The sequence below is a fragment of the Balaenoptera acutorostrata genome, chromosome 18 (assembly GCF_949987535.1).
Source record: "Balaenoptera acutorostrata chromosome 18, mBalAcu1.1, whole genome shotgun sequence".
In the NCBI taxonomy this organism is placed as follows: domain Eukaryota; kingdom Metazoa; phylum Chordata; class Mammalia; order Artiodactyla; family Balaenopteridae; genus Balaenoptera; species Balaenoptera acutorostrata.
The window spans coordinates 72383040-72408196 of record NC_080081.1 but is presented as its reverse complement, the minus strand read 5'-3'; the positions used below and the strand labels follow the sequence as shown (position 1 = coordinate 72408196).

Genomic DNA, 25157 nt, shown 5'->3' with positions numbered 1-25157 from the left:
ATTGGTGGTGATTATATAACTTAGCCCTTTGAGATGCTACGTGTTTTAAAGGTCGTGCAGCCTTCTGGTACCGTCTCTAATGCTGTTTTGCTGTAAATCTGTGTGGGAGACTCGTACCTCTGGAGTCACCTTGGTGGCCTCATGCAGTGACGCCTGGCACCGCGTCGGCGCGTCAGGAGGGAATTCTGTGAGACACGGTTGGAATGGCAGTGCTATTTATAGTGCCTCGTGTTTATTATTATGTACATTCTTACAAAGCCCAAAGCCATGGGTAATGTTTTTATGAGAGGAAAGAACAAATAAATATACTTGAGAGTTCAAGTCTTCGGGCAAAGTCAAGAAAATGACGGGACTTATATGGGAAGCCTGTGAAGAGGCCTTTTTCATAAGCTTCAAAAGAAGCCAGAGGCCTTTCTCCTCAGGGGAAGGATAACTTGGAGAGCTGGCCCTCACACTGGGGCCATTAACCTATGAGAAAACGAGCCCCTTCTAGATCTCAAGAGGGTCAGAGGACAGAAGTGAAGAAATTGAAGAGCAGTAAATGTGGGTTTCAAGTCTTTAGTCACTTTGTCCCCCTATAGTCCAGTCACGTTTGGATTCATTTGACTCCTGACACGGTCTAGTCAGAGAGGTGTGAGACCTTTTATTTCAGACACTTCCTGGTGGCATCCATGGTGCTTTTTTTACTGGAGAAAATCTTGGTTTTCTTCATACTTGGCAAAATAAGACCAAATTCCATGCAGGCTCACCTGCCCCTCACAGCTTGGTTCCCCGAATAAGGAGTGTCGACTGAAAAAAAATGCACAACATGAGAGTCGTGAGTTAAGTTTTATTTGGGGCAAAATGAGGACTATAGCCCGGGAGACAGCATTTCAGATAGCTCTGAGAAACTGCTCCAAAGAGGTGGGGGGTGCTCTGGATATATGTGATTTTGGTGAAGGGGGAGTACGTGCAATCAAGCACATTTTTTTTTTAAATTTATTTATTATTCTTTTATTTTTGGCTGTGTTGGGTCTTCGTTTCTGTGCGAGGGCTTTCCCTAGTTGCGGCAAGCGGGGGCCACTCTTCATCGCAGTGCGCGGGCCTCTCACTGTCGCGGCCTCTCTTGTTGCGGAGCACAGGCTCCAGACGCGCAGGCTCAGTAGTTGTGGCTCACGGGCCTAGTTGCTCCACGGCATGTGGGATCTTCCCAGACCAGGACTCGAACCCGTGTCCCCTGCATTGGCAGGCAGACTCTCAACCACTGCGCCACCAGGGAAGCCCCAAACACATATTTTTTGCAGAAGGTTGCTGCTAGTCACGAGGAGCAGACATCACCATGAAGGGTTTTAGTGTTTTTCTAGATACGAGGAGATGCAAGAATTGGGCTCATAAAATCTTTTCCTGAAAATATCTAATTATCTGAAGACCCGTTCTGCCAGTTTTTCCCAGAGCACAGAGCACCTCATTCCTGATCTCCACCCTGAACTCCTTTCAAGGGGTGTCGAAGGTCAGCAGCTGCAGCAGCTCATGATTTAATCCTTGTAGAGGTAGACAGCAAGTGCCAATGGCAGGTGCCAGTTTGTAGGTGACAGGAGTTTCAAGGATATGTCCCCCATAACTGCCCCCAGGCTCCCTTCCCAGCTGTTCACATATTGGCTAAATACCACAGACACTCTAATCTCAGACTTGTATTAGTGTGTTTAGCATAACAATGGTTTACAGAATGAAACAGACAAAGAAGGTGGAGCTCACTTTTCTCCTTGGCAGTGGCTGTCTTTTTTCTCTGTCTCCTCCCAGGTGTTTCCTGCTCTACCCTTGACCACAGGAAAGACCTTTTCCCCCAACAGTCTACAGGCTCCTGTCCTCTGTCCCTTCCTGCAGCACTATAGATGCACTAAGGGTTTGCTGTTCCATGTTTGCCTTCCTTTCAAAAATCTGAAATAGGGTTGTGAGAATTAAACAATGCATATAAATCACTTAACATCGTGCCTAGAACACAGTAAGCTCTCAGCAAATGTTAGTTATTATTTTTAGGCATCTTTAAATATGAATAACGTATTATGCCACGATGTACAATGCACTTTCATATACTTTATGTTAGGAAAGCTGGGTACATATTCATTCCTATTTTCGGACAAAGAGATTGAACTTCAGAAGAGGAAAGTTGGTTGCCCAAATGTACAGAATTTTCCAGAAGCCAAATAGAAGTGACAAATGTCGTTGGTTTTATACAAAATGACAAACATTTTGGGCAGTGTTTCTTTACAACTTGTGGAACTTTCTGAGGTAATGCATATGCAATTTCATGATCTTTAGTGGTGTCTGAAAACTATTTATCATTTACTGTTTATCATTCAGTCTTCAGCCTGTGTCTGTGTAGCGGAGGGCGGCTAGCTGTTTTGAGTAGCTGGGTGAGAACTGTAGACTCAATCGCATATACTGCCTCGATAAACCACTTAATCTTATTACTTTATTTTAATTGAGATGCAGTTCAAAGCCCTGTAGATAGGTGGGAGCTCATTCTTCTTCTTTTTTTTTTAATAAAGTTCCCATTTTATTTTATTTATTTATTTCTTCGTGAGGGGCCACGCCACGCGGCATGTGGGATCTTAGTTCCCCGACCAGGGATTAAACCCACACCCCCTAAATTGGAAGCACAGAGTGTTTTTTTTTTTTTTAACATCTTTATTGGAGTATAATTGCTTTACAATGGTGTGCTAGTTTCTGCTGTATAACAAAGTGAATCAACTATACGTATACATACATCCCCATATCCCCTCCCTCTAGCGTCTCCCTCCCACCCTCCCTATCCCACCCCTCTAGGTGGTCACAAGGAGCACGGAGCTTTAACCACTGGACCACCAGGGAAGTCCCGGGAGCTCATTCTTTAATACCTTAGAGAAGAAGTTTCCGCCACTTCTGGTGAACATGCCAGAGGTTAACAGTCCACTGGTGAGCAAGTCCCTCCTTTTGGAAACCTTCGTCTCCAGGCCTTCACTTCTAAACCATTTCTTCCGCTGCTGCCCTTGGTGACGTTATGGGGCAGCAGGTCCCTCACCGCTGCCTGATAACCTTGTGTCAGTCCTGCCAGAGCTGAGAGGAGGCTACTCCTCCTAATGGATCTTTTCTTCTGGGTATAGTTTGTGAATTTGAAGTCACTCCCTTTTCCTTCATGCACCTCTAGCAACAAAATTCTTCAAAGCGACTGAGCTGATTCCATCTGAACCTGAGCTCACCTTTACGAAAGTGTTTCTGTTCAGTCGTTTGTCTGATCTGACCAACCAAGAAGGCGGCCTTGCTCAAGTTCTGGGTTTTCCCCCTTTTACCCACATCCTTACTTGGTGTAAGTGCCCCTCACACCACACCGCCGTCCTAGATCACTCCAAGCAGGGCCTCGGGACTGTTGCCTCATGCAGAATGTCGCTGCCTGGTTAATCAGGCCAGGCTGGTCCATGCGCCTCATGCCAGCTGCTGGGGAAGGACAGATGCAGTTGGTGTTGGCAATAACGGTTTCTTTCGGTATGCTTCACTGCTGTGTCACGGTGGAGTCCCTTCAGGCCCCTTTGGTGGCTTTGTGTGTAACCACATACCCGTGACCCCATTTTAGGCTCCTGGAAACCAGGTCAGCGTCTTAGAAATTTTTCCTCGGGTCCCCCAACCTAGTCAGACTTCCTGAGCTGCCTTCTCTGAACGTCTCTCTTCTCTTTCCATTGCTGCCACCAGACTCTCACAGGACTGTTGTTTATTGTCCTCACAGTTGTTCGCAGGCAAGAACCTGTCCTTTCTTTTCTGGCTTCTCAGTGGGATGGCCCTGCAGGAGTTTGGGGGATGCCCTCTCCTCAGCCACTCCTTGCTCGCTGGACCAGCAGGCATCGTGAGACTGTAAATAGGTCGGCCAGCATCATGCAGCTTCCCTGCACGTCCTGCATCCTCAGGGTGGCTGAGCATCTTGCTCCTTGAACTGAATCTTCTTTTCCTTTTTCGTTAACTAAAATTTTTTTTCCTGTTTTCTGTTTTATAATATTAAATCCCATGCGCTTCACAAGATGATCTGTGATTATCTGGTTAAAATCTAACAAAAGTAAAAATGAGGAAGATCTGGGTGGAAGAAACGGCGGCTGTATCTGATAGGCAGCTCCCTACTTAGACTCTCCAAGGAATGACACGGGGGCGGGGCTCTGGCTCTTCTCGCAAATTCTTCTCCTTCTCCCTCGCCTGCTGCCACTCAGACTTGCCTTGATACGTTATTTTCACTCCATCTCAGTTCTGTGACACTGGACCTTTTTCTTCCACAAATATTCCACTTTTATTATCAACTGGGCCTTTTATTCCCAAAGCTCCCTCCCCTCCCTGGTCCTGTCTCTTCGTACTCCAGGAATATTTTTGAGTGTTCTCACTGGTGAGGCATGTGAATACCATGATTTCAAGAGGAGTGGTCACCAAAAATAGCAAGAGCTGCACCACCTTGGGGTCTCAGTGTCCTTAAAATGATCCTGCACTGTTGGTTTAAAGTTAAGACAGCTTCCAGATTGCAAATTGCGAATCATGCCAAAGTTACACGAAGAGTAGAATTAATCTCATCGGAAATCTGAAAGTATTGGCCCTTCTTTAAAAGCTTCATCTAAATAGACCATGGCATGGTTTTTATTTTGACTTTTGACCCTAAAGATATGTGCTTGCCTAGTTTCATGTGTGTAATAAAATAGCACACACTGGGTGGCTTAAATAACAGAAATTTATTGTCTCACAGTTCCACAGGCTAGAAGTCCAAGGTCAAATTTATTGTCTCACAGTTCCACAGGCTAGAAGTCATCAGGGTTGCTTCCTTCTGAGGCTGTGAGAGAGAATCTATTTTGTGCCTCTCTCCTAGCTTCTGGGGGTTTCTGGCATTGTTTGGCCTTCCTTGGTTCAGAGAAGCGTCACCCTGATCTCTGCCTTTATCTTTACATGGTGTTCTCCCTGTGTGTGTCTGTCTCCAAATCTCCCCTTCTTATAAGGACACCAGCCATATGGATTTTACCCTACTCCAGCATGACCTCATCCTAATTTAGCTAATTCCATCTGCAATGACCCTATTTCCAAATAATGTCATATTCTCAGGTGCTGAGTGTTTGGATTTCAACATGTGAATTTGGGAGGAGACACAACCTGTAACAATGAACAATATCATTACCATCAGTTAACATTTACTGAGTGCCTCTTGTTCCTGTCCTTAAAAGGTGGTTCGTCAGTTGCAGAAGCTTATTCTCTAAGAGATTCAGGACTATAGACAGGTATAAATGTAATAAATTGGAACAATAAACTTAAGATGGAAACATGACCTCAAGTGTTTTCCATAAATTAGTGTTTTCAAACCATGGGCTGCAAAGGTGACTGGAAGCTGCCTGTAGATTGAAGGAATGTTTCCTCTCACAGGGGGGCTTCAGGTCCTTTACCCAGCTTCAACCAGAACAACTCGTTTTTTTCTTTTTAATAAATAAATAAATTTATTTATTTATTTATGGTTGCGTTGGGTCTTTGTTGCTGTGAGCAGGCTTTCTCTAGTTGCGGCGAGCGGGGGCCACTCTGTTGCAGTGTGCGGGCTTCTCATTGCAGTGGCTTCTCTTGCTGCGGAGCACGGGCTCTAGGCGCATGGGCTCAGTTGCTCCGCGGCATGTGGGATCTTCCAGGACCAGGGCTCAAACCCCTGTCCCCTGCATTGACAGGCGGATTCTTAACCACTGCGCCACCAGGGAAGTCCCACAACTCGGTTGTACTATATACTAGAGTTCTACATAAAACTTTTTGAAAAAAATATGGAGCTGCTGATTAAAATACAAAGAAAATTTGTAAATTCCTGCCTTAGTCCTTAACTAGAAGCCCCGGTTAAAGACCTCTGTGTGTTATTTCAGCAACTATGACCTACTTAATAGCTATAGACTTAATAGCAAGTCTGCCCTGAAGAATTAGCTCAGCTCTTCTTTCTCAGCAGTTTTGTAGAACTTAACTTGCTTTTGGAACAGAAGATATATCTTCCCTGACTTGGTATATATCTGCTCATTAATGAGCTTTTGTCTGGTTTATATTGTCAAATTTGGACCAATTAGTGTACTTTATACTGTAGAGAATAAGAAGGGTATTCAGTATCAAGTTTTTGAAATACTGTCTATTCAAAAATATGTAACTGTATCAGGCCTGTTTTATGTAGAAAACTTTGGATTAAAGATGAGAAGTCCTGGGTTGGAATCCTGGACTTTGAGGAAATTCCTTAACCACTCTGGTTCACAGTTTCTTTTTCTGTTGGTTGAAGATATTATGTCCTATTTAATGGGGGCCCCTGTTGACTTGGCCAGCTTCTTCTTTGACACTGAACAATTCCAGGCTGCTGAGTCCTTGAAATTCTATCTCCTGGGTATCTTTGCTCTCCATCTCTCCCTTCCTTACTACTTCTCTGCCTTGGGTCAGGCCCCCGCCACTTGGTGCCTGAGTCACTGCAATGACCTCCCAGCTGGTCTCTGCCCTCCGTCTTGTGACTTCTCCAAGGCATCCTGCATATTCCTGCCTAACTTTTTTTTCTCAGATGTGAATCTAATCATGTTACTTCCCCTGTAACTTTCTGAATACAGTTCATTTTCTTCTCATAGTAAGAGCTAACCTGTACTGAGTGCTTACTGCATGCTCAGTGTGGTACTAAACACTGTTCATAGATCATCTCAATGAACCTCACAACAGGTTTATGAGATACAAGTACAGCTATTATCCCCATGTTCCAAATGAGGCTCTGAGGCTTAGAGAGGTTAAGTAACTGGCATGAGGTCACATAGCTAATGCATGACAGAGGCATGGCAGTGATCAGGCATTCTGATTCCAGAGCACTCACACTTAACCTCTTCCTGCTGTGTTGCCTCCTTGGGTGGCCCACAGACCCTCCACCGGACCACCCCTGCTCCCTCTCCAGGACTGTCTCACACCTTGCTCTTGCTAACACCCTACCCAGTAAACACAGCCATACCGTACTCCATATCCTAAGGGCTGAACCTTAGGAGGGCCTGAATCTTAGGAGGACCTCAAAAACATTTGTTTATTAAATAAGTGAGTGAATGAATCTATAAGGCATGATGTTAATTATAACGCTCCATACCAATGTTGAGATTTATTTAATAATATTATCATGATGTTCTGGCTTAAACCACAAATACACTGATATTATTTCAGTTGACAAACTCAGAATTTCCCAACTTTGCCACTGTCAGCATTTTAGGTCAGATAATTCTTTGTCATAGGAGTTGTCTTGTGCATTGTAGGATGTTTAACAGCATCCCTGGCTTCTACCTACTACATAGATACCAGGAGCACACTCCAAGTTGTGACAACCGGTAATGTCTATAGACGTTACCAAAAATCCCTTCGTGGGGACAAAACCAATTGAGGACAACTGGCCTAACTTTTAATTACTCATTTTCACTGAACTTCTGGATGAGTCCCTTAGTTTCTCCAGGACCATCCTTAAAAGTGGTAAGGTTTGATACTAATTTATTCTGTAGTCAGTAATGTATTAAAAAGAATTCATGGTATCTCGGATTGCAACATGGTATCTCGGATTGCATTCCGAAACAGAAAGGACATTGATGGAAAACTGGTGAAATCTGAATAAAATCTGTACTTTAGTTAATAGCATTGTACCAATGTTAACTTGTCAGTTTTGATCACGTACCATGGTTATATAAGATGTTAACATTAGGGGAGCTGAGTGAAAATTATAATAATATATTAGGGGAGAGTGACCCATTTTTCAGATGCAGTAAAAAGCTCTGGCCTTATATATGTTCCTTTACAGATATAGAAGAAAAACTAATAAAGTAAATGACTTCATTGTCTTTATTCATCTCACAGGCTCTCTATTCATATGGACGATGAACTGCGACATATTGCGCAAAATTCTCTTCAGGGTTTACTTGTTGACTTCTCAGACTGGAGGGAAGATGTCCTGTTTGGCTTTACCAACTTCCTGCTCCGGGAGGTGAATGACATGCATCACACGCTCCTCGATTCATCCCTCAAGTTACTGCTTCAGCTGCTCACCCAGTGGAAACTGGTCATACAAACTCAAGGAAAAGTCTACGAACAAGCCAACAAAATCAGAAATTCAGAGGTGATTTTCACCCTTTTCCCTCTAATTTATATTCTTGATGTCACATATATATAAATAAGTTGCAGCCCAGAGAACCTTGTGGTTCTTACTTTCAGCTACCTAGGAACTTTCTCCCTAGTGATGGCCCTAAGTTTTTCCATCTGCTTAAATTGTGGCCAAGAAATTCAGGGCATTTTATAAAGGACAAATTTTGTGTTATGTTTTTATTTTCATTACATTGTATAATATTGTAAGATTATATAAGTCCTAATTTGCATTATAAATGTTTTTTTCCTACATAAAGGCATAACTATAGCAACTTTGTATAAAGGTAGCTTATTAGATTTTTAATTTTGTCTTTTATAAAAAAGTGTCTAACAGTGGGGCTACCATTGCCAAATTGTATATGAAATATGAATTTTACCCCCTATAGTTAATTTCGTTTATAAGCATTCCGTATTTCTCTAATAAAAGACATAAGTGATACTATAAAAAAAAAAAAAAGAAATTCAGGGCATCATATGCCACACCAGGTTAGGTTTATTAACTTTAGCAAGGCCATTTACGGAGTAGAAAATGATTTTTTTTTCAGAGAATTATGATTATAAATCTGTTTGTAAGAGCAAATAACCGTAGGGAAGAGATACAGAGCTGGGTATGAATATGGATCTAGATATGGATGTGGATATAAAGCTGGAAATGGATATGGATCTAGAGCTGGATATGGATGTGTATCCAGATTTGGATATGAATATGGATTTGGATTTAGATCTGGATATGAATATGGATATGGATCTAGATCTGGATATGACTCTAGAGCAGATATGGATATAGATATGAATATGGATATAGAGTTGGATATGGATATAGAAAAGTTAGCTGCCCACCAGTTTTTTTCCCCCTAGTCACCAACAAATTGGTTGCTTTCTCCAATATCCAGAGAAGAAAGTAGTCTTGTGGCTTCTTTATTCTTTCCTGCCTCAGTCATGAATGGTAAAAGTTAATGATAACATTTTGAAGAGCAGGTTGAGGAGGAGTGTTGTCAGATGGGAACCAGGGCTGTGTGACTTGGTGTTGGCAACGAGCAGACGGAGAGGGGTCTGGCTGGAGAAGAGCTTAGCTGAGGATCTGAGGAATGTCGAGGCTTGGGAAGTATGATAGCGTTTAGGATCCCAGATGGGCTAACCTCAGAGATGAGCTTCAGGGCGTTACTCCTTCCTTGTGTCCTGCACTTGCCAAAAGATGACAGGGAGGAAAACGAGGATTACCTGTGCTTGAAAAAGGGAGACTGAAACGGAGATGGAATCTGCCCTGTTGTCTGGCTTGCTTTTGTTTGAGACTCACTTGGTTTGGGAACTTTCAGAGCCCATCTCATTAACATGCAAAACCCAGATTAAAATCTAACATGAAAAGAAGTCTGATTAGAAAATCAATGTTTGAAAATTCAATTTAGTAGTAACTAAAATAGAGAATTTAAAATAGAGAATTCTCTATAGAGAATTTAAGTAAAGCCAAATTAGGACACTTTAATTAAATATACAGTGTCATCTCAAATGATATGGATGGAAGCAGTTTTGTTTTTATTCCTGCTAATAATAACCTTTGAAAAGTTATTCCTTATCAGAGGTAACAGAGGGCTGATGGTATTCCAAAGTGACAGTTGGTCTGAAAATAAATAGGGATCTATGATATTTCATGAATAATAATGAATTCATAGACATGTCTGGTTCTAAGCTGGTATAATTTATTTTAGTATTACAAGGTCAAACATGCCAGAAGATGTACATAGAAGAGTGGCTTCTTCTTCTACTGTTGTTTTTCTGAACATAGAATGTTGTTCTTATTGCACAATAGCTCATTGCCAATGGCTCCAGCCACCGAATGCATTCGGAGCGAGGTCCGCACTGCAGTGTGCTCCATGCCGTGGAAGGCTTTGCTCTGGTTTTACTCTGCAGTTTCCAGGTGGCCACACGCAAACTGTCTGTTTTAATACTCAAGGAAATTCGAGCTTTATTCATCGCCCTGGGTCAGCCTGAGGTATGGATTATTTTTCTGAATTTTCCAATTCATATCTTTCAACAGTTTCAAAGTTTAGGTTAAAAACTGTAAAGAATGCATTACTATTTTATGTACTTTCATGTCCCATGATGTCAAAAAATAATTTTTGATTCAGGGTGGGTTTTTAATTATGAAAGCGTACTCTTGATCTACAAGAGCTAAGTCATATATTCTGAGGGCAAGAGAATAGACCATTCCTGATTCTCTAAGAGGTTATGCTTTGTGAAGCAGTGAATCTTAAGCTTCAGTTATAGATCATTTTCTTTCATAATGTTCAATGTACATAGAATTAAGAAGATATTACATTTATATAAGAGAATGAACTTGAGAAAACCATGCATCCCATTTAAAATGAGCAAGGTACCAAACAGTCTGGCTCACTGAAAATTGTTTAATCTCAATAGTGGTAGAAAAATGGCATCACAAGAAAATATGTCCACTTGAGATGGGAGAAGTAAGTTGACTAATAACCATGATTGACTCCAGTTATTCTCCTGCACTCGGTCAAGGGCTGTACACCCTTGTTTAGATGTTAAGTTTCATTGCCTGTCGGCACAGGTGGCCAAACTCTTATCCACAAGTTGATGAAAGAAGGACCAGCTTTTTACGTCACATACTTCTTTAGAAAAATACTACTTTCTGTTTTCTTGTTTTAAATCACTAATCTTGGTTTCATGATCCTTAAAATGATCAGTGTTTTCACAAAATATTTTCGAATGTGTCCCAATCCTTTCTGTTCACATTTCCGCAGCAAGCTTTCTGATGTATTTTAGGACATCTCTGGGATCTGGTAAATGGATCTCTAGGACATGCTGGATTTTGATAAACCTCCATTAAGTCTCTAATTATGATAATAACGATAATAATTACCATGTATGTGTCAGGCAGTGAGCTGTGCTTTATACATATTATCTCACTGAACCCTCACAATAACTTAAGAATTGGTACTGTTATTTCCCCCATAGTGCAGATTCTGAGACTGAGGTTTAGGGGGGTTAAATGTCTTACCCAAAATCAACAACTAGGATGTGGCAGAGCTAGAATTGAAAGCCAGATATACATGCCTCTACAGCCCAGGTTCTTAACTGCTATTCCAGCAGACTGTGTTAAGAATATTTCTCATACGGTGCTTTCTTTGACCAGCCACAGATTTTTTTTTGTATAATTTTTTTTATTGAGGTATAATTGACATACAACATTATTAGTTTCAAGTGTACAATATAATGATTCCATAGTTGTACATATTGTGAAATGTTCACCACAATAAGTAGTTAATATCCATCACCGTTCATAGCTACAGGATTTTTTTTCTTGTGATGAGAGCTTTTAAGATCTGCTCTCTTAGCAGCTTTCAAATATGCGATACAGTCTTGTTCACTCTAGTCGCCATGCTGTGCATTACATCTGTATGACGTATTTATTTTATACCTGGAAATTTATACCTTTTGATTCCTTTACCCATTTTGCCACCCCTCCCCCAGCCTCTGGGAACCAACCAATCCGGTCTCTGTATCTACAAGCTTGGTTTTTTGTTGTTTGTTTTTTTTTCAGCCACAATCTTTTTGAAACCATTCTCATTCATACATGAATAAGGACATTACAAAGCTTTCCTATAAGGCTTCTAAGTAAATAATTTCATATTTCTGAGCCTTTCTATGATAAAGGATGGCAAGCACACATGTTCATGTATATACGCACTATCATGTAGGAGAATTTCCTGTAAGATACTCTCTCCTGTGCTTTTTTCCAATTTGCTTCTTTTACCAAATAGCTGTGCACAACATAGATACTACAGAGAGTGTGTGGTCAGTCTCCTGTGCAGTTTCTTTGGGACTGAAATTCAATCACAGTCAACAATTTACCAGTTATTTTAGCAGATCAGTGACTTAAGTAAGTAGCATTTTCGTGGCTTTTCCATTTTTTAAAATTAATGACAACATGAACACTTTAGTGAATAATGTGTGATACTGAGATTTAGATTCCAGTCTAAATAAGTGTATGTGCATGAGTTTTTGAAATTCAAGTACGTGTCTTTTCAGTACAATGTCAAATTGGAGCTCTAATTATCTTCCACTGAAACTTGTAAGACTAAACTCAGAATTATAGGGAGTTTTACCCACTACCTTTCACCACCTTGGCACTCACTCTTCTGTGAGAAAACCCTTATCACTACCTTGCAAGCTGTTATGCTTCACATGCTGGACAAAGGCGGTGGAGAGGGTGGAAGGATTCATTTTCCCATGGAGAGTAATCGTCTCCTTTATGTACAGGACGATGACAGGCCTATGATTGATGTCATGGATCAGCTAAGTTCTTCCATTCTCGAAAGTTTTATTCACGTAGCAGCTTCGGATTCAGTAAGTACACATTTGATCCTGATTGCTGATAGTTCTTAAGTATAAGCTCTGGGCCTGGCTGGAAAAGAGACACAAAGAAAAATGATATGGAAGAATTCTGGGATTTTATGTCAGGTTAATAAACCAAAACAAAAGTACTTAGGGAAACAAGACTAGCTTTTCAAATACTAGCTCAGGAGACCTTCAGATAAATTTAAATCAAAATTTGAGTCTGAGGAAGATAGATAAAGTTTTGCAAATTGCAATTTCAAGAATTGCTCAGGATTCTTTCAGAAAATTAACTTGCTTTATTTATTACACTTAATGCTATATAACCTATATTTATGTGTTGCTTTACAGTTTACGAGATGCTTTCACATTTATTATCTATTTTGACCCTCATAGGTATTGAAACTCAAAAACATTAAGGGGCAGGGCTGTAGTCACACAGAGTCTCAGGGCCTGGACTTGACCCTCTCTGGACTCTGAATCTAGTAGAGGTTTATCTGCTACACAAATACATTCTTTGTTTTAAAGAGCATATTGGCAGCTTTCAATTTCTGATGAAGTAGAAGGAAAATTGGAACTGATTTTAATTACCTGATGTTTAAAAATATTAGTAAAGCACAGTTATGGGACTTGGATTGATTTTAGCTAAATAGCTGAAGAGAGGCAGGACACATCTGCAGAATCCACATTGCTGATGCCCCTTGTATATTCTGATCAAATAACTATAAATGAATATAAACATATTTGACAAAGAGCTGTAAATAAATATAAAACCTAAAGGCACCTGTGAGCTTTTTAATGACCTTTTCTGACCGAGAGTGAACACAGATCCCTATTTTTAGCAACCCTGTTCTTGCTTATGGTTGGAATATTCATGGTGATTACTAAAACTATTAGCCAAGCAGTGCAGACCTTAACAGTGATAGTGAATACCTCTACCTCTTCTTTTAGAAATTCAGATTGTTTTGACACTGAATGGAAGAGTCAGGTGTAATTGTTTTATATACATATCTTGTTTCCCTACAGATTATATTCTGTTCCTGTGATTTTGTTCTGTGTTTATCAGAATCTGAATCTTGAGCCTGGGTAACCAGATCAGCAGTACTGCACGTAGGAAGATGCACTGAAAGGGGAGAAGAGGTGTGGGGGGAAGTAGCGCCTGCTTTGTGCCAGGTTTTGACATCCCTTATCTCATGTCATCCACTTAAAGATTAAGTGAGATCAGCATTATAATTTCCAAGTCATAAATTAAGCAGACAGAGACTCTGGGGTGTTCAGAAATGTTCCCAGGTCAGGGGCTTTGGGCAGAGCCAGTGTTGGAGCCTTAAGTCTCTGGCTCTGAAGCTGAAGCTGCGCCTCTTCAGCCCATTAACCATGGAGGCCACAGGTGCAGCACTCTGGCGCATGGGAACTCGGAGACCCAACAGATGAAACGGGTCACTTTAAATGCCTGACAAACGTAACGGCGATTTTCTCTCCACGTACAACAGCTAGATTATTTGAAACTTGGTCTTCCCTCAACTTTGATACTCTGGATTTAAAAGAGAATGAAATATAAGACATTATGTGGTATCAATATATAAATATATATCTCTATATAATATAGATTAAATGTGGATACAGATATCTTTCCAAAGGTTTTAGAATGTATTATTTTGGCTTGATACCATAGGACAAGAATAAGGAGGTATCTTACCTCAAAAATCATTAGTAAAATGCCCTTCATAAAAGAGATTGCACTTAGCCATCTCCCTAAGCCAGGGAGAATGTATTTTGGTCCAAGTAAAGGTAAACAAGATCATGGCTTTAAAAAAAAATACTAATTACAGGGATAATAACACACTTAGGAATCTCAGAGATTAATAACTTTTCAGAATTTTAAGTTGGCAAATCCATGGTCAAGTTCAAATTAGCTCATGTTGTATATTTGTTCCACAAGTATTTAGTGGGCAGCTCCTGGGTACTAGTGTGTGGGGCTCTGCGACATTGACCCCTGCCCTTGAACTCTGCACTTCCGCTGCCTGCAGTCTCCCATAGGAATGGCTGTGACCGCAAACCCAGGTCCGGTGTGGGAGGTGTGGGAAGGGTGCTTCAGGTTCCGAGCTGGACCCATTGCAGAGGTGGACGGGAAAAGCATCGTGGAGGAAGGGGCGTTGGGCTGAGGCAGGACGAGGACGTGGAGCTGGCCGTTCAGCACCGGTTCATCGCCTGCTTCTTGCACCTGCAGGCGACCTTACCCCTGACCCACAGCGTGGACCTGCAGTGGCTGGTAGAGTGGAACGCCGTCCTGGTCAACAGCCATTACGATGTGAAGAGCCCTTCCCACGTCTGGATTTTCGCTCAGTCTGTCAAAGACCCCTGGGTCCTCTGCCTCTTCAGCTTTCTCCGGCAGGAGAACTTGCCCAAGCACTGCCCCACTGCCCTCAGCTACGCCTGGCCCTACGCCTTCACGCGGCTGCAGTCCGTGATGCCTCTGGTGGACCCGAAGTAAGAGACCCCTACGCTTCCCTCTGTTTTGTTTGTCTCACCATTTGCCCTCTTACATTTTCATTTTATATATGAGATCGGGATATAATTCTCTAGTTTCTGACCATCTTACTACAGAAGTCTTCACATTGAGTAAACACAGGTTAAAAGTTCTTGTCTAGAGCTAATTTTTTTTCCTCCCTTAATAATCATTATGATTGTCTGAGTATAGAATCTCAGCCCCTTCCTGGTGAAAAGTTCTATTCAACTTTCCATCCAATAGAGACATTCCCTGTCCAGACAGACAGTCCTTGACAGACAATTGTTCAACTCAGTTGGAGCGCTTCCCAGGATCTTTATTTAATAAGCGATACCTAAAATCCGGAACTGAGTTTCACTCTTGTTTTTGACTTCGTATTTCTAGCAGCCCAATTAATGCCAAGAAAACCAGCACTGCCGGCAGTGGAGACAACTACGTTACATTGTGGAGAAATTACCTTATTCTTTGTTTTGGAGTCGCAAAACCCAGTATTATGAGCCCAGGACACTTAAGAGCTTCCACTCCAGAAATAATGGCGACTACACCTGATGGTACCGTGAGCTACGATAACAAGGTGACATGACATGCTTCAGAAGAATTATTCTGTAAGGTTTTTTTTTAGCTTGTTTGTCTAGATTTCACAGTGCGAATTGCACTGTGCCTGCCATCTGGAATATATGGGATCAGATTTTCATCCTACACATTTCTAAATTCCATTGAGCGTTTGTGTGAATAATTTATTATTCCTCCCTGACAAGTGGGGAACTGAAAATAAAGGGAAGTTAAGAAACTTGCCTAAGGTCGTAGAGTGACTTATATTTATTAGTGCCCTGAGGTTTGGTTCATGTCCTACATACCACGTTTCTCTCACTCCTCACTGAGTGTTCACCTTTAAACCATGTCTTGATTAACTTACCTTGTTAAAGATGGTTTTGTGGATTTAAGTATTTAAAAAAAAAAAGAAGACTATTATAATACGAATGTTCTTTAGAATTTGTGTCCCAGGTAAAAAATGCATTCATTGTGCTATTTTAAAATTTATGTGTGTTTTTTTTTTTTCCTGAAATGATGGCAGTGCCTTGGGATGTGGTTCAGTACTTTAAAACTGTTATAATGGAATCATCGTTTGATTAAAAGAAGCATTAGTTATCATGTTACCTCTTTTTCACTTTTAACAACTTGTTTCAGGCCATAGGCACCCCATCGGTGGGAGTTCTGTTAAAGCAGTTGGTGCCTTTGATGAGACTAGAGGGCATTGAGATCACAGAGTCCTTAGTTTTAGGATTTGGAAGGACAAATTCCCTTGTTTTCAGGTACGGTAGTCTTAATGAGTTGTTCTAAACTCCTGTGTACTGCTGCTATCCGTAGTTCCTGCTTCTAACTCAAGTTTGAGTTCGTGTTTGGCATGTGTCTGGAGGTCTGCAGGCTTTGCACAATTCCCTTTATGTCCTCGTTGGTTGACATGCATGTGACAAGCATTCCCTGCAACTGCTTCGAATTTCACTTTTAGACGTTGCAACTTTGATTTTACATCTCAGATTTTCTCTCGCTTGCAAGCTTTGTTTTAGATAACCGTAAATGAAGATAATTCCGTGTCGATCCCCAGTTAGCCAGACTGTTCAGAGGCTATAAAGTCAAAATAATGAGTGTCTGCTCATCAGCCACTTACACAACAGACTCTCAAAGGTTAAATATTGACAGAACACTTTCAGGGGTGTCTGTTGTGTGTCACGCTTGCTGGTCTTTCTATAAGATGCTGTATCTGCCTTAAGAGAACCATTATGTCTCACTTTCTGGATTCCTTACTCATTTCACACCTTTAATCAAATAACCATTCCATCCGAGGCAGTGTCAAAGCCTTTTCAAAGAGTCATCATAAAATTTTATTTCAGGCTGCCTCTGATGATTTTATCGAGCAACGAAAACCTATAAAGACAAAGAAAATCTTAGTTTTTCCTATACACAGAAAAGGGAAAGCTCCAAGCATCTGTGAGAAACCCTATCTGAAAAATAAAGATTAACGAGACGTTTTAGAAGCAACTGAAAAAGATCTGTTACAGTATAGAGTCAAATTTTATCCTTAAAAAAGCAATTGTGAGTTCTGACTACTGGAGTGCCAGTTAACCGGTGTTTTCACTGATTAATTAGTTAAGACAAAGCATCATACAGAAATACTACAAGAAGATAATAAAAACAATTCCTGGAATTATCTAATGTCTTTGCCAAAGAACCTAAGGCTCTTTTGCATATCTTACCCTCTGAGTACTCCTAGGAGCAACTAAGATTACGCAATTTACTGGCCACGTGGGTCTGGAAAACACTGTCCCTGGGACTCAGTTCCTTCACCTGTAAAATTGTTATAATAAATAAAAATAAAGTGTATCTCTCTAATTTTTAAAAAAATGGTATAATTATAGAATCTATCTTATAGATGTATCAAGAGGATTGAATGTAAAAATGCATGTAAATATTTGATAAATGATTGCTATTAGATGAAGGAGACCATTAGTGTTATTTCCATTTTTTGAAGAAATTCTAGCATCTGTGTTGGAGAAATCTGGAATGGAATACAGGATTTCTGTTCTTCAGTACAGAATGCCATAGAGTTTTTACCTTCGTGTCCTTGGATTTCCCTGGAGGGTGATGTCTAATGGCACAAAATATTCTACCAGAAAATACAAGATTTTCAGACATGGAGCAGACTATAGACAAAATACCTAGCCACAGGCTAGATCTCCTAATTTTGTCTGTTTTGACAAAGCAATTCAGAAGTCAGTTCCTAAAGATGACAACTGGTTAGATTACCAGGTATAAAGCTGAGAATTTGAGAAAATGGGGACAGATGAATTATATACATGTAATATCAGACATGTATTAATATGATAAAATTTTTTAGTTTTACTACACAAGGGAAAAGATTTTGATGAGAACCTCACTATTAAAGTAGTTGCCATAATTTACATTTATCATGTAGCTCAAATAAAGGAATTCATCTCTGAAATTCCAAAAAGACTTTATTTTAAAATCAACAGTCCTCTGAGCACAGATCCCAAAGGTAGTGCCATAGTTATTACACCTGTTTCTTTTGCTCTAATTAGACTGAAAATTTCTTCTGTTTAGGGAATCAATTTTATTTCTCTTCAGTCCCTCAGCCTGTGGGAAAATGCTTTGAATTTAGTAAGCACTTACAAAATATTGTTGGTTTAGTTGTTCAGGTAGGGATTTTTGCCATAGACTCTCCAGAACATTAAATCAAAATCAAGTCAACAAATATGTATTGAGCCCAAATTATATACGTAGCACTGGAGTTAAGACTGATAATACAAAGTACAAGCCAATGGCAATTTCCATTTCACCACATGATACAGAAATGGAAAGGCCAGAGGAGATTTTGATGTCAGAAGCAAAGTTTAAAAAGCAGATGATTTGGGATTGAATGGCTGTATTTTGTGACAAATTTGGTGTCAACAATAATGAATTCTAAATGCTCACCTTTTTCATTCATAGAGAATTGGTGGAAGAACTTCATCCATTAATGAAAGAGGCTCTGGAACGAAGACCAGAGGTAAGATTTTGAATTTATATAATTAATGCCTTGGCAGGAATAAAGAGGTAGACATAGAAAATGGATTTGAGGACATGGGGTGGGAGGGCGAAGCTGGGGCAAAGTGAGAGTAGCATCGACATGTACACACGACTGAATGTAAAATAGTTGGCTGGTGGGAAGCAGCTGCATAGCACAGGGAGATCAGCTCGGTGCTTTGCGATGACCTAGAGGGGTGGGATAGGGAGGATGGGAGGAAGGCTCAAGAGGGAGGGGATATGGGGATATGTGTTTGCATATAGCTGATTCACTTTGTTGTGCAACAGAAACTAACACAGTATTGTGAAGCAATTATACTCCAATAAAGATCTATTAAAAAATAATAATTAATGCCTTGGTTTATTTGGACAGTAGTGTGAATTTAAACCATACCCAGTGGTTTCCCCTAAAGAATACAAACATACCAACATGCTTTTAACAATGAATCTTACTATTTTAACTTTTGTTATTTTCATTAATTTTTGATATTTGAGTATTTAGTATAATCTTGTTCTGATTTTAAAAGATTTTAAGTCCTAAACTTATGAAAGAAAAGCAACCTAAATAGTCATATGTATGTTAAGATATTATATTCTTTTGTAAGAGGCTTGAGTTAAGATTGAATTTGGGGTTTTAGTTAGTTTGCTTTTTTTATAAGGGGTTGAATAGCCAACAACATTATTTGTTTCATCTGGTGTATAAAGTACTTTCCTCAACATTATCTTCCCTGAAGTGAACTCTGAAAAGGATAAACTTAGAATGTAGCCGGATAAAAAATTAAATAAAATAGAATAAGACTAAAAAAGAGGCTTCCCATGTAGTAGATAAGATACAAGAAGTAGCAGAAGTTTGGCAATTTAAGTAAGAACAGTGTTTCCTCTGTGACCAGAGCTGGTGGGACCGTTAGTGTCCACTGTCCTTTGCCACTTCTTTCTGATGCTTTAGTTTTTCAGCAGCTGCTGGAGGCCTCTAGGAAATGAGGCTTGTTGACTCTCAGCATTTCCAACTTACAGATATTTATTGGCCTACTTGTGATCTGTTTCTCTTATAGCCTGTGATAGCAAGCATTTTCTCTAAGGATTAGGAAGAAAGAAAAATACTTTTTGTCCTTTGTGTTTAGAAAATTGAAAATGACTAGATTACATCTTCCTTTAAAGCATAGTTAACATTATTGTGCCCATGTTTATAAGTGGTATTACCTCTTTCTGCACAGAACAAAAAACGCCGAGAACGGCGAGACTTGTTAAGGCTACAGCTACTTCGAATTTTTGAACTTCTGGCTGATGCTGGTGTAATAAGTGACAGGTAAGGTGGAAATTCTACTGAGTTGATCTCTCCTCACCAAACTGATGTTTTTGCCTCTCTTTTTTTCATTCTTTCTTTTTTTTTAATAAAAAAATATATTACCTTTAACTTTTACTTAGAAAAGTCCAAAAAACCTTGTTTTTTTCGTATTCTGTTTACACTGCATATTCGTCAAGGACAAATTTAGTGTGCGAGTTCTGACAGTGAATCTTATTTTCCATGAAGCATGTACTACTTTGACATCAAGACTAATCATCTAAAAGTTTAATTTCCTTTTATTCCAGCACCAATGGAGCCTTAGAACGGGATACTTTAGCCCTTGGAGCTTTGTTCTTAGAATACGTGGACCTGACCCGCATGCTCCTAGAAGCTGAAAATGATAAAGAAGTGGAAATTCTTAAAGATATCCGGGCACATTTTAGTGCCATGGTTGCCAACTTGATTCAGCGCGTTCCAGGTACAGTGATACATCACTGCAAATTACCTTTCGTGCTTGAAATATCATCTGTGTTCCTCATTACTGTGCTTTCCTCTTTAAACCTACTGACCTGTTTGCAGGTCTGGGATGGGATCGTTTATTTGTTTGGAAATCCTTGGAACAGATCGTGGGCATGCAGCACAGAGTTGGAAGGGCAACAATAGAAATTAACTTGGCTTTGTGCTCGTCATTATTTCTGTTCTTTGTTTTGGTTCCCATCTGAAAATGAACCTGTATGATTTCCATAGAAAGGAAGTAATTCAGAGGGAAAGTTCGCAGAGGCTCTAGTTTTTCATTCTCACTGTGCTAATCTCTGAACATATAATCTCAGCAATATTCCTGCTCTTGTCTCTATCCAGTCAACACATTATATAGAATTCTATATAGACTAAGAAATTATATTATTGGGATTTTTTTCATAGAACAAATGGGTCTGAAACATTTTCATATATTAGAAGCATAGAGAATAAAACTAGCTGGTCAGTTTGGTATAAAAATTAATTGCTGGGATTAAAATTTTTTGACATAATTACAAAAAGCTGCAGCTCATCTGTTTCTGCTTTTTCATTATGATTTAACATTATGATGTTGTAAAACATTCTTACCAATCCTCCTCATTTTTGATGACCCTAAATTAAGATTTAGCGTCTTCAGTTAAAGAATGTTTGAAATAGACAGTCTATCCGTTGTATTTCACAGTTCTTCCTAAAGACGCAGCAGCAGTCAAGAGAACGTTTTATATGTAATCAGCAGCCGAGTGGAAGGTGTTGCAGTTTTTCTAGATAATGCTTAGAAAACAGTGTCTGTGAGTCCATTTTCTATCTCTACTTTCTGCTCTGAGACAAGGTGCTGTTGACTGAAACACGAGGAGAGGAAAGAAAATTAAACTTGACTTTTTAAATACATATTTCATTACGTAAAGAAAACTTGAGTTAGAAAACGAAATTACTCCTTTCCCCAAAACTTAAGAATCATGCACAATAGCAACGTAAACTGTATTCACTGTATTTTTCCGTCTAGTAGACTCTTAGCTCTGTTTTCTCTCTAGTTCACCACCGAAGATTTCTCTTCCCCCAGCAAAGCCTGAGGCACCATCTTTTCATCTTATTTAGCCAGTGGGCAGGACCCTTCAGCATTATGTTCACTCCTCTGGATCGTTATAGTGATAGAAACCATCAGATTACAAGATACCAGTATTGTGCGTTAAAGGTAGGTCACCTTTGCCTCATGAATGACTTTTGTCAGATTGATGGTCTCTTTCCTTAAACGACCATGCCTTAAATAAGATTAAAATAAATAATATAATATGACATGATAAAATATAAGCACACATGCAAAAAAAACCAAACATATACACGCATATAAATACATAAGCTTACTCTATAAATTCTAAACTATCCGTACAGAAACAAAATAGATAGCTATGTATAAATATGTAAATATTCCGATTGTGTTCACAATTTCAAAATGCGAAACTTTTCCAAGATCCCACTTTTATCTAAGGTTTCTACTATATGAAAACCATAGTTTTTGCTTATTTACCCTTTAAGTAACTGCCTTGCCAATTAACTTCCAACTTAAAATATATATATTCCCTTTTTAGTCTCCTCCTATCCTAGAAGACTCCCAGAAATAAGTTTCTACGCTACTAGGACTGTTCAAAATTTTCAGAACCATTATTCCTTACAGCTTAATTTCCTTTATAAAACTAACTGTATATTGTCTCAGTCATATGTACCAGGAGTTGCTAACTGTCAAGTTGACTTTTGACTTTATGGAGCTAATATAAGCCATGGCCCTGATAATTATTTGGACCTACGGATTACAAAGTGAATCAAGATCTTCCCTTCTCTTCCCTTCTCTTGCTTTCTCCCCACCTCAAAGGAACTAAAGTTCATATTCTTCATTTTCTTTATCTTTAAGAATCACAATTATTTATTTCTACATTTTTCATAGTTTGCAAATTTAGTGCATCAGTCAAATATTTGTCAAGTTTGTCGGTTCAGTATATTAGTTAAATATTTGTCATCAAAACAAAATTTGAAAAGCTATATTTATCATAAGCAGAATTCATTCACTTGAAGTCACTGATGGTAAGTTTATTTTAAGTCTTGTGAAATGGTCATTTTGTTTTGAATATCTCAGCCTTTCATTATAAAGATTTATTATAAAACTACATGTCTACAAAGTTCAATTTATGGATTTTTAACTCTTATAAAAAGAGACAAAATTGGGAATCTGGTATTTTTTATTGAATCTACTAAGGAATACTTTAAAATCTTGTGGAAATAACTGCTTTAAAAGACCCTCATCGGGACTTCCCTGGTGGCTCAGTGGTTGAGAGTCCGCCTGCAATGCAGGGGACAAGGGTTCAAGCCCTGGTCCAGGAAGATCCCACATGCCGTGGAGCAACTAAGCCCCTGTGCCACAGCTGCTGAGCCTGCGCTCTAGAGCCCGCAAGCCACAACTACCGAGCCCACGTGCCACAACTGCTGAGGCCCACGTGCCTGGAGCTCATCCTCCACAGGAGGAGAGGCCACTGCAGTGTGAGGCCAGTGCACTGCAGCAAAGGGCGGCCCCCGCTTGCCACGGCTAGAGAGGCCCTGCGTGCAGCAGCAAGGACCCAACACAGCCAAAAATAAAAATAAATTAATTAATTAATTAATTTAAAAAAAAAGACCCTCATCATTTATAAATCTAGTAGTATGTGTTTTAAAGTCAGTTGTGTACCATTCAGTCATCCCAGGTTGTGTTCTGTTTTATCATCAGGCAATGTCAGCAGTGTTGTGCTGTGGCCCAGTGTTTGACAATGTGGGCCTTTCCCCAGATGGCTACCTGTATAAGTGGCTTGACAACATTCTGGCTTGTCAAGATTTACGAGTAAGTACTAGCCAAAAATACATTGTTTTTAAATGTGTTGGTTATCCTGCCGCAGTTGGGTTACTGACCTGTCTAAGCATTGTTCACAGCGCAGTCTCTTCACACATCAGCCTCAGAACTGTGGGCTTATGTGTTGTTCACATTACACTGTGACGCATCAGGATAAAAAACACAGTAACATTTACCAAAATTGACTATAAACTAGGCCATAAGGCAAGTCTCCACAAAGTTCAGATGATTGAAAGATACAGACTCTGTTCTCTGATCACAGTGGCATTAAGCTACTAATCAATAATAGAAAAGAATTAAGAAATGCTCTTCCAGTTAACCAATGAGTCAAAGAATAAATAAAAATAGAAAGTGAAAAATATTTTTAACTGAAGAATAATGAAACCACTACATACTAAACTTGTGGGTTATAAATAAAACCTTGCTTAGAATATGGCCTTAAGTGCATATATTGGAAAGAAAAAAGGCTGATGACCTATGCATCCATTTCAAGAAGTTAGAAAAAGAATAGCATATCAAACTCAAAAAACGTGCATTGAAGAAATAATAGAGATAAGAGCAGAAACTAATTAAAGAGAAAAAATTACTGGAAATGATCATTTAAACCAAAAGTTGAATTTGTTAAAAGACTAATAAAATTAGTATATTCATGGCAAGTCTGATTAAGAGAGAGAAGGTGTATGTCACCAACCTCAGAAAGGTTAAAGGACATCACTACAGAGGCTACAGATATTAAAAATAAGAGAACAGGGCTTCCCTGGTGGCGCAGTGGTTGAGAATCTGCCTGCCAATGCAGGGATCACGGGTTCGAGCCCTGGTCTGGGAAGATCCCACATGCCACGGAGCAACTGGGCCCGTGAGCCACAATTACTGAGCCTGCGCGTCTGGAGCCTGTGCTCCGCAACAAGAGAGGCCGCGATGGTGAGAGGCCCGTGCACCGCGATGAAGAGTGGTCCCCACTTGCCGCAACTAGAGAAAGCCCTTGCACAGAAACGAAGACCCAACACAGCCATAAATAAATAAATAAATAAATAAATAAATAAATAAAAATAAGAGAACATATGAACATCTTTGTGCCAACAAACTTCAAAATTTAGATAAAATAGACAAATTCCTAGAAAAACACAGCACAGGAAGAAAAGAAAATCTGAATAGTCATATAAGTAACAAAGAAAGTTAATCTATAATTGAAAGTCTTCCCACAAAGAAAACTTTAGGACCAGATGGCTTTATGGATTAATTCAACATTTAAGGAACAGATTGCATTGATTTAATGCAAATCCTCAAAGAGAAAACAGATCAAGAGGAAACATATCTCAACATGTTTTATGAGACCCAAATAACTTTCATACTAAAACCTGACAAGAATTTAACAAGAAAGACAGTTAAAAGGCAAATTCATTCATGAACATAGATACAGAAATTTTAAACAAAATATTAGAAAGTTGAATTCAGTGATATATTAAAAAGATGATTCATTATGATCAAGTTGGGATTATTCAAGAACTACAAGATTGGTTTAATATTCAGATGTCCTTCAATTCATTTGTATATTAATTATATTAAAGTCTCAAGAAGGAAATATCATCTGATCATTTCAATAGATGCAGAAAAAGCATTTAATAAAATTCTACATTCATTCATGAGAGAAACTAATGAAACTAAGAATAAAAAAGAACTTCCTTAGTTTGATAAAGGGTGTCTTCCTTAGTTTGATAAAGGGTGTCTTTGATAAAGGGTGTCTTTAAAAAAAAATGGGCTTCCTTGGTCTTTAGAATGACCAAGGAAGCCCATTTTCATTACTTCTATCAACATTATACTAAAGATCCTAGCCAATGTTTTAGAAAAGAAAAAATAAGATATCACGAGTGAAAAAGAAGAAATAGTTTATACAGAAACAG

The 25157-nt window shown here is 39.3% G+C and overlaps 1 protein-coding gene across 5 annotated transcripts in view; it reads left to right on the top strand.

Moving 5' to 3' along the window:
- Nucleotides 1-25157, top strand: part of FRY (FRY microtubule binding protein) — a 420573-nt gene that overhangs the window by 302439 nt on the left and 92977 nt on the right. For all 5 annotated transcript variants that reach the window (XM_057532698.1, XM_057532699.1, XM_007164157.3 and 2 more), the window contains 11 exons: nt 7855-8113; nt 9947-10129; nt 12421-12507; nt 14723-14982; nt 15386-15575; nt 16190-16314; nt 18509-18566; nt 19798-19889; nt 20174-20346; nt 21416-21576; nt 23137-23247. In XM_057532698.1, coding sequence (XP_057388681.1) covers nt 7855-8113; nt 9947-10129; nt 12421-12507; nt 14723-14982; nt 15386-15575; nt 16190-16314; nt 18509-18566; nt 19798-19889; nt 20174-20346; nt 21416-21576; nt 23137-23247 — 1699 coding nt within the window. The remainder of the gene's footprint in view (nt 1-7854; nt 8114-9946; nt 10130-12420; nt 12508-14722; nt 14983-15385; nt 15576-16189; nt 16315-18508; nt 18567-19797; nt 19890-20173; nt 20347-21415; nt 21577-23136; nt 23248-25157) is intronic.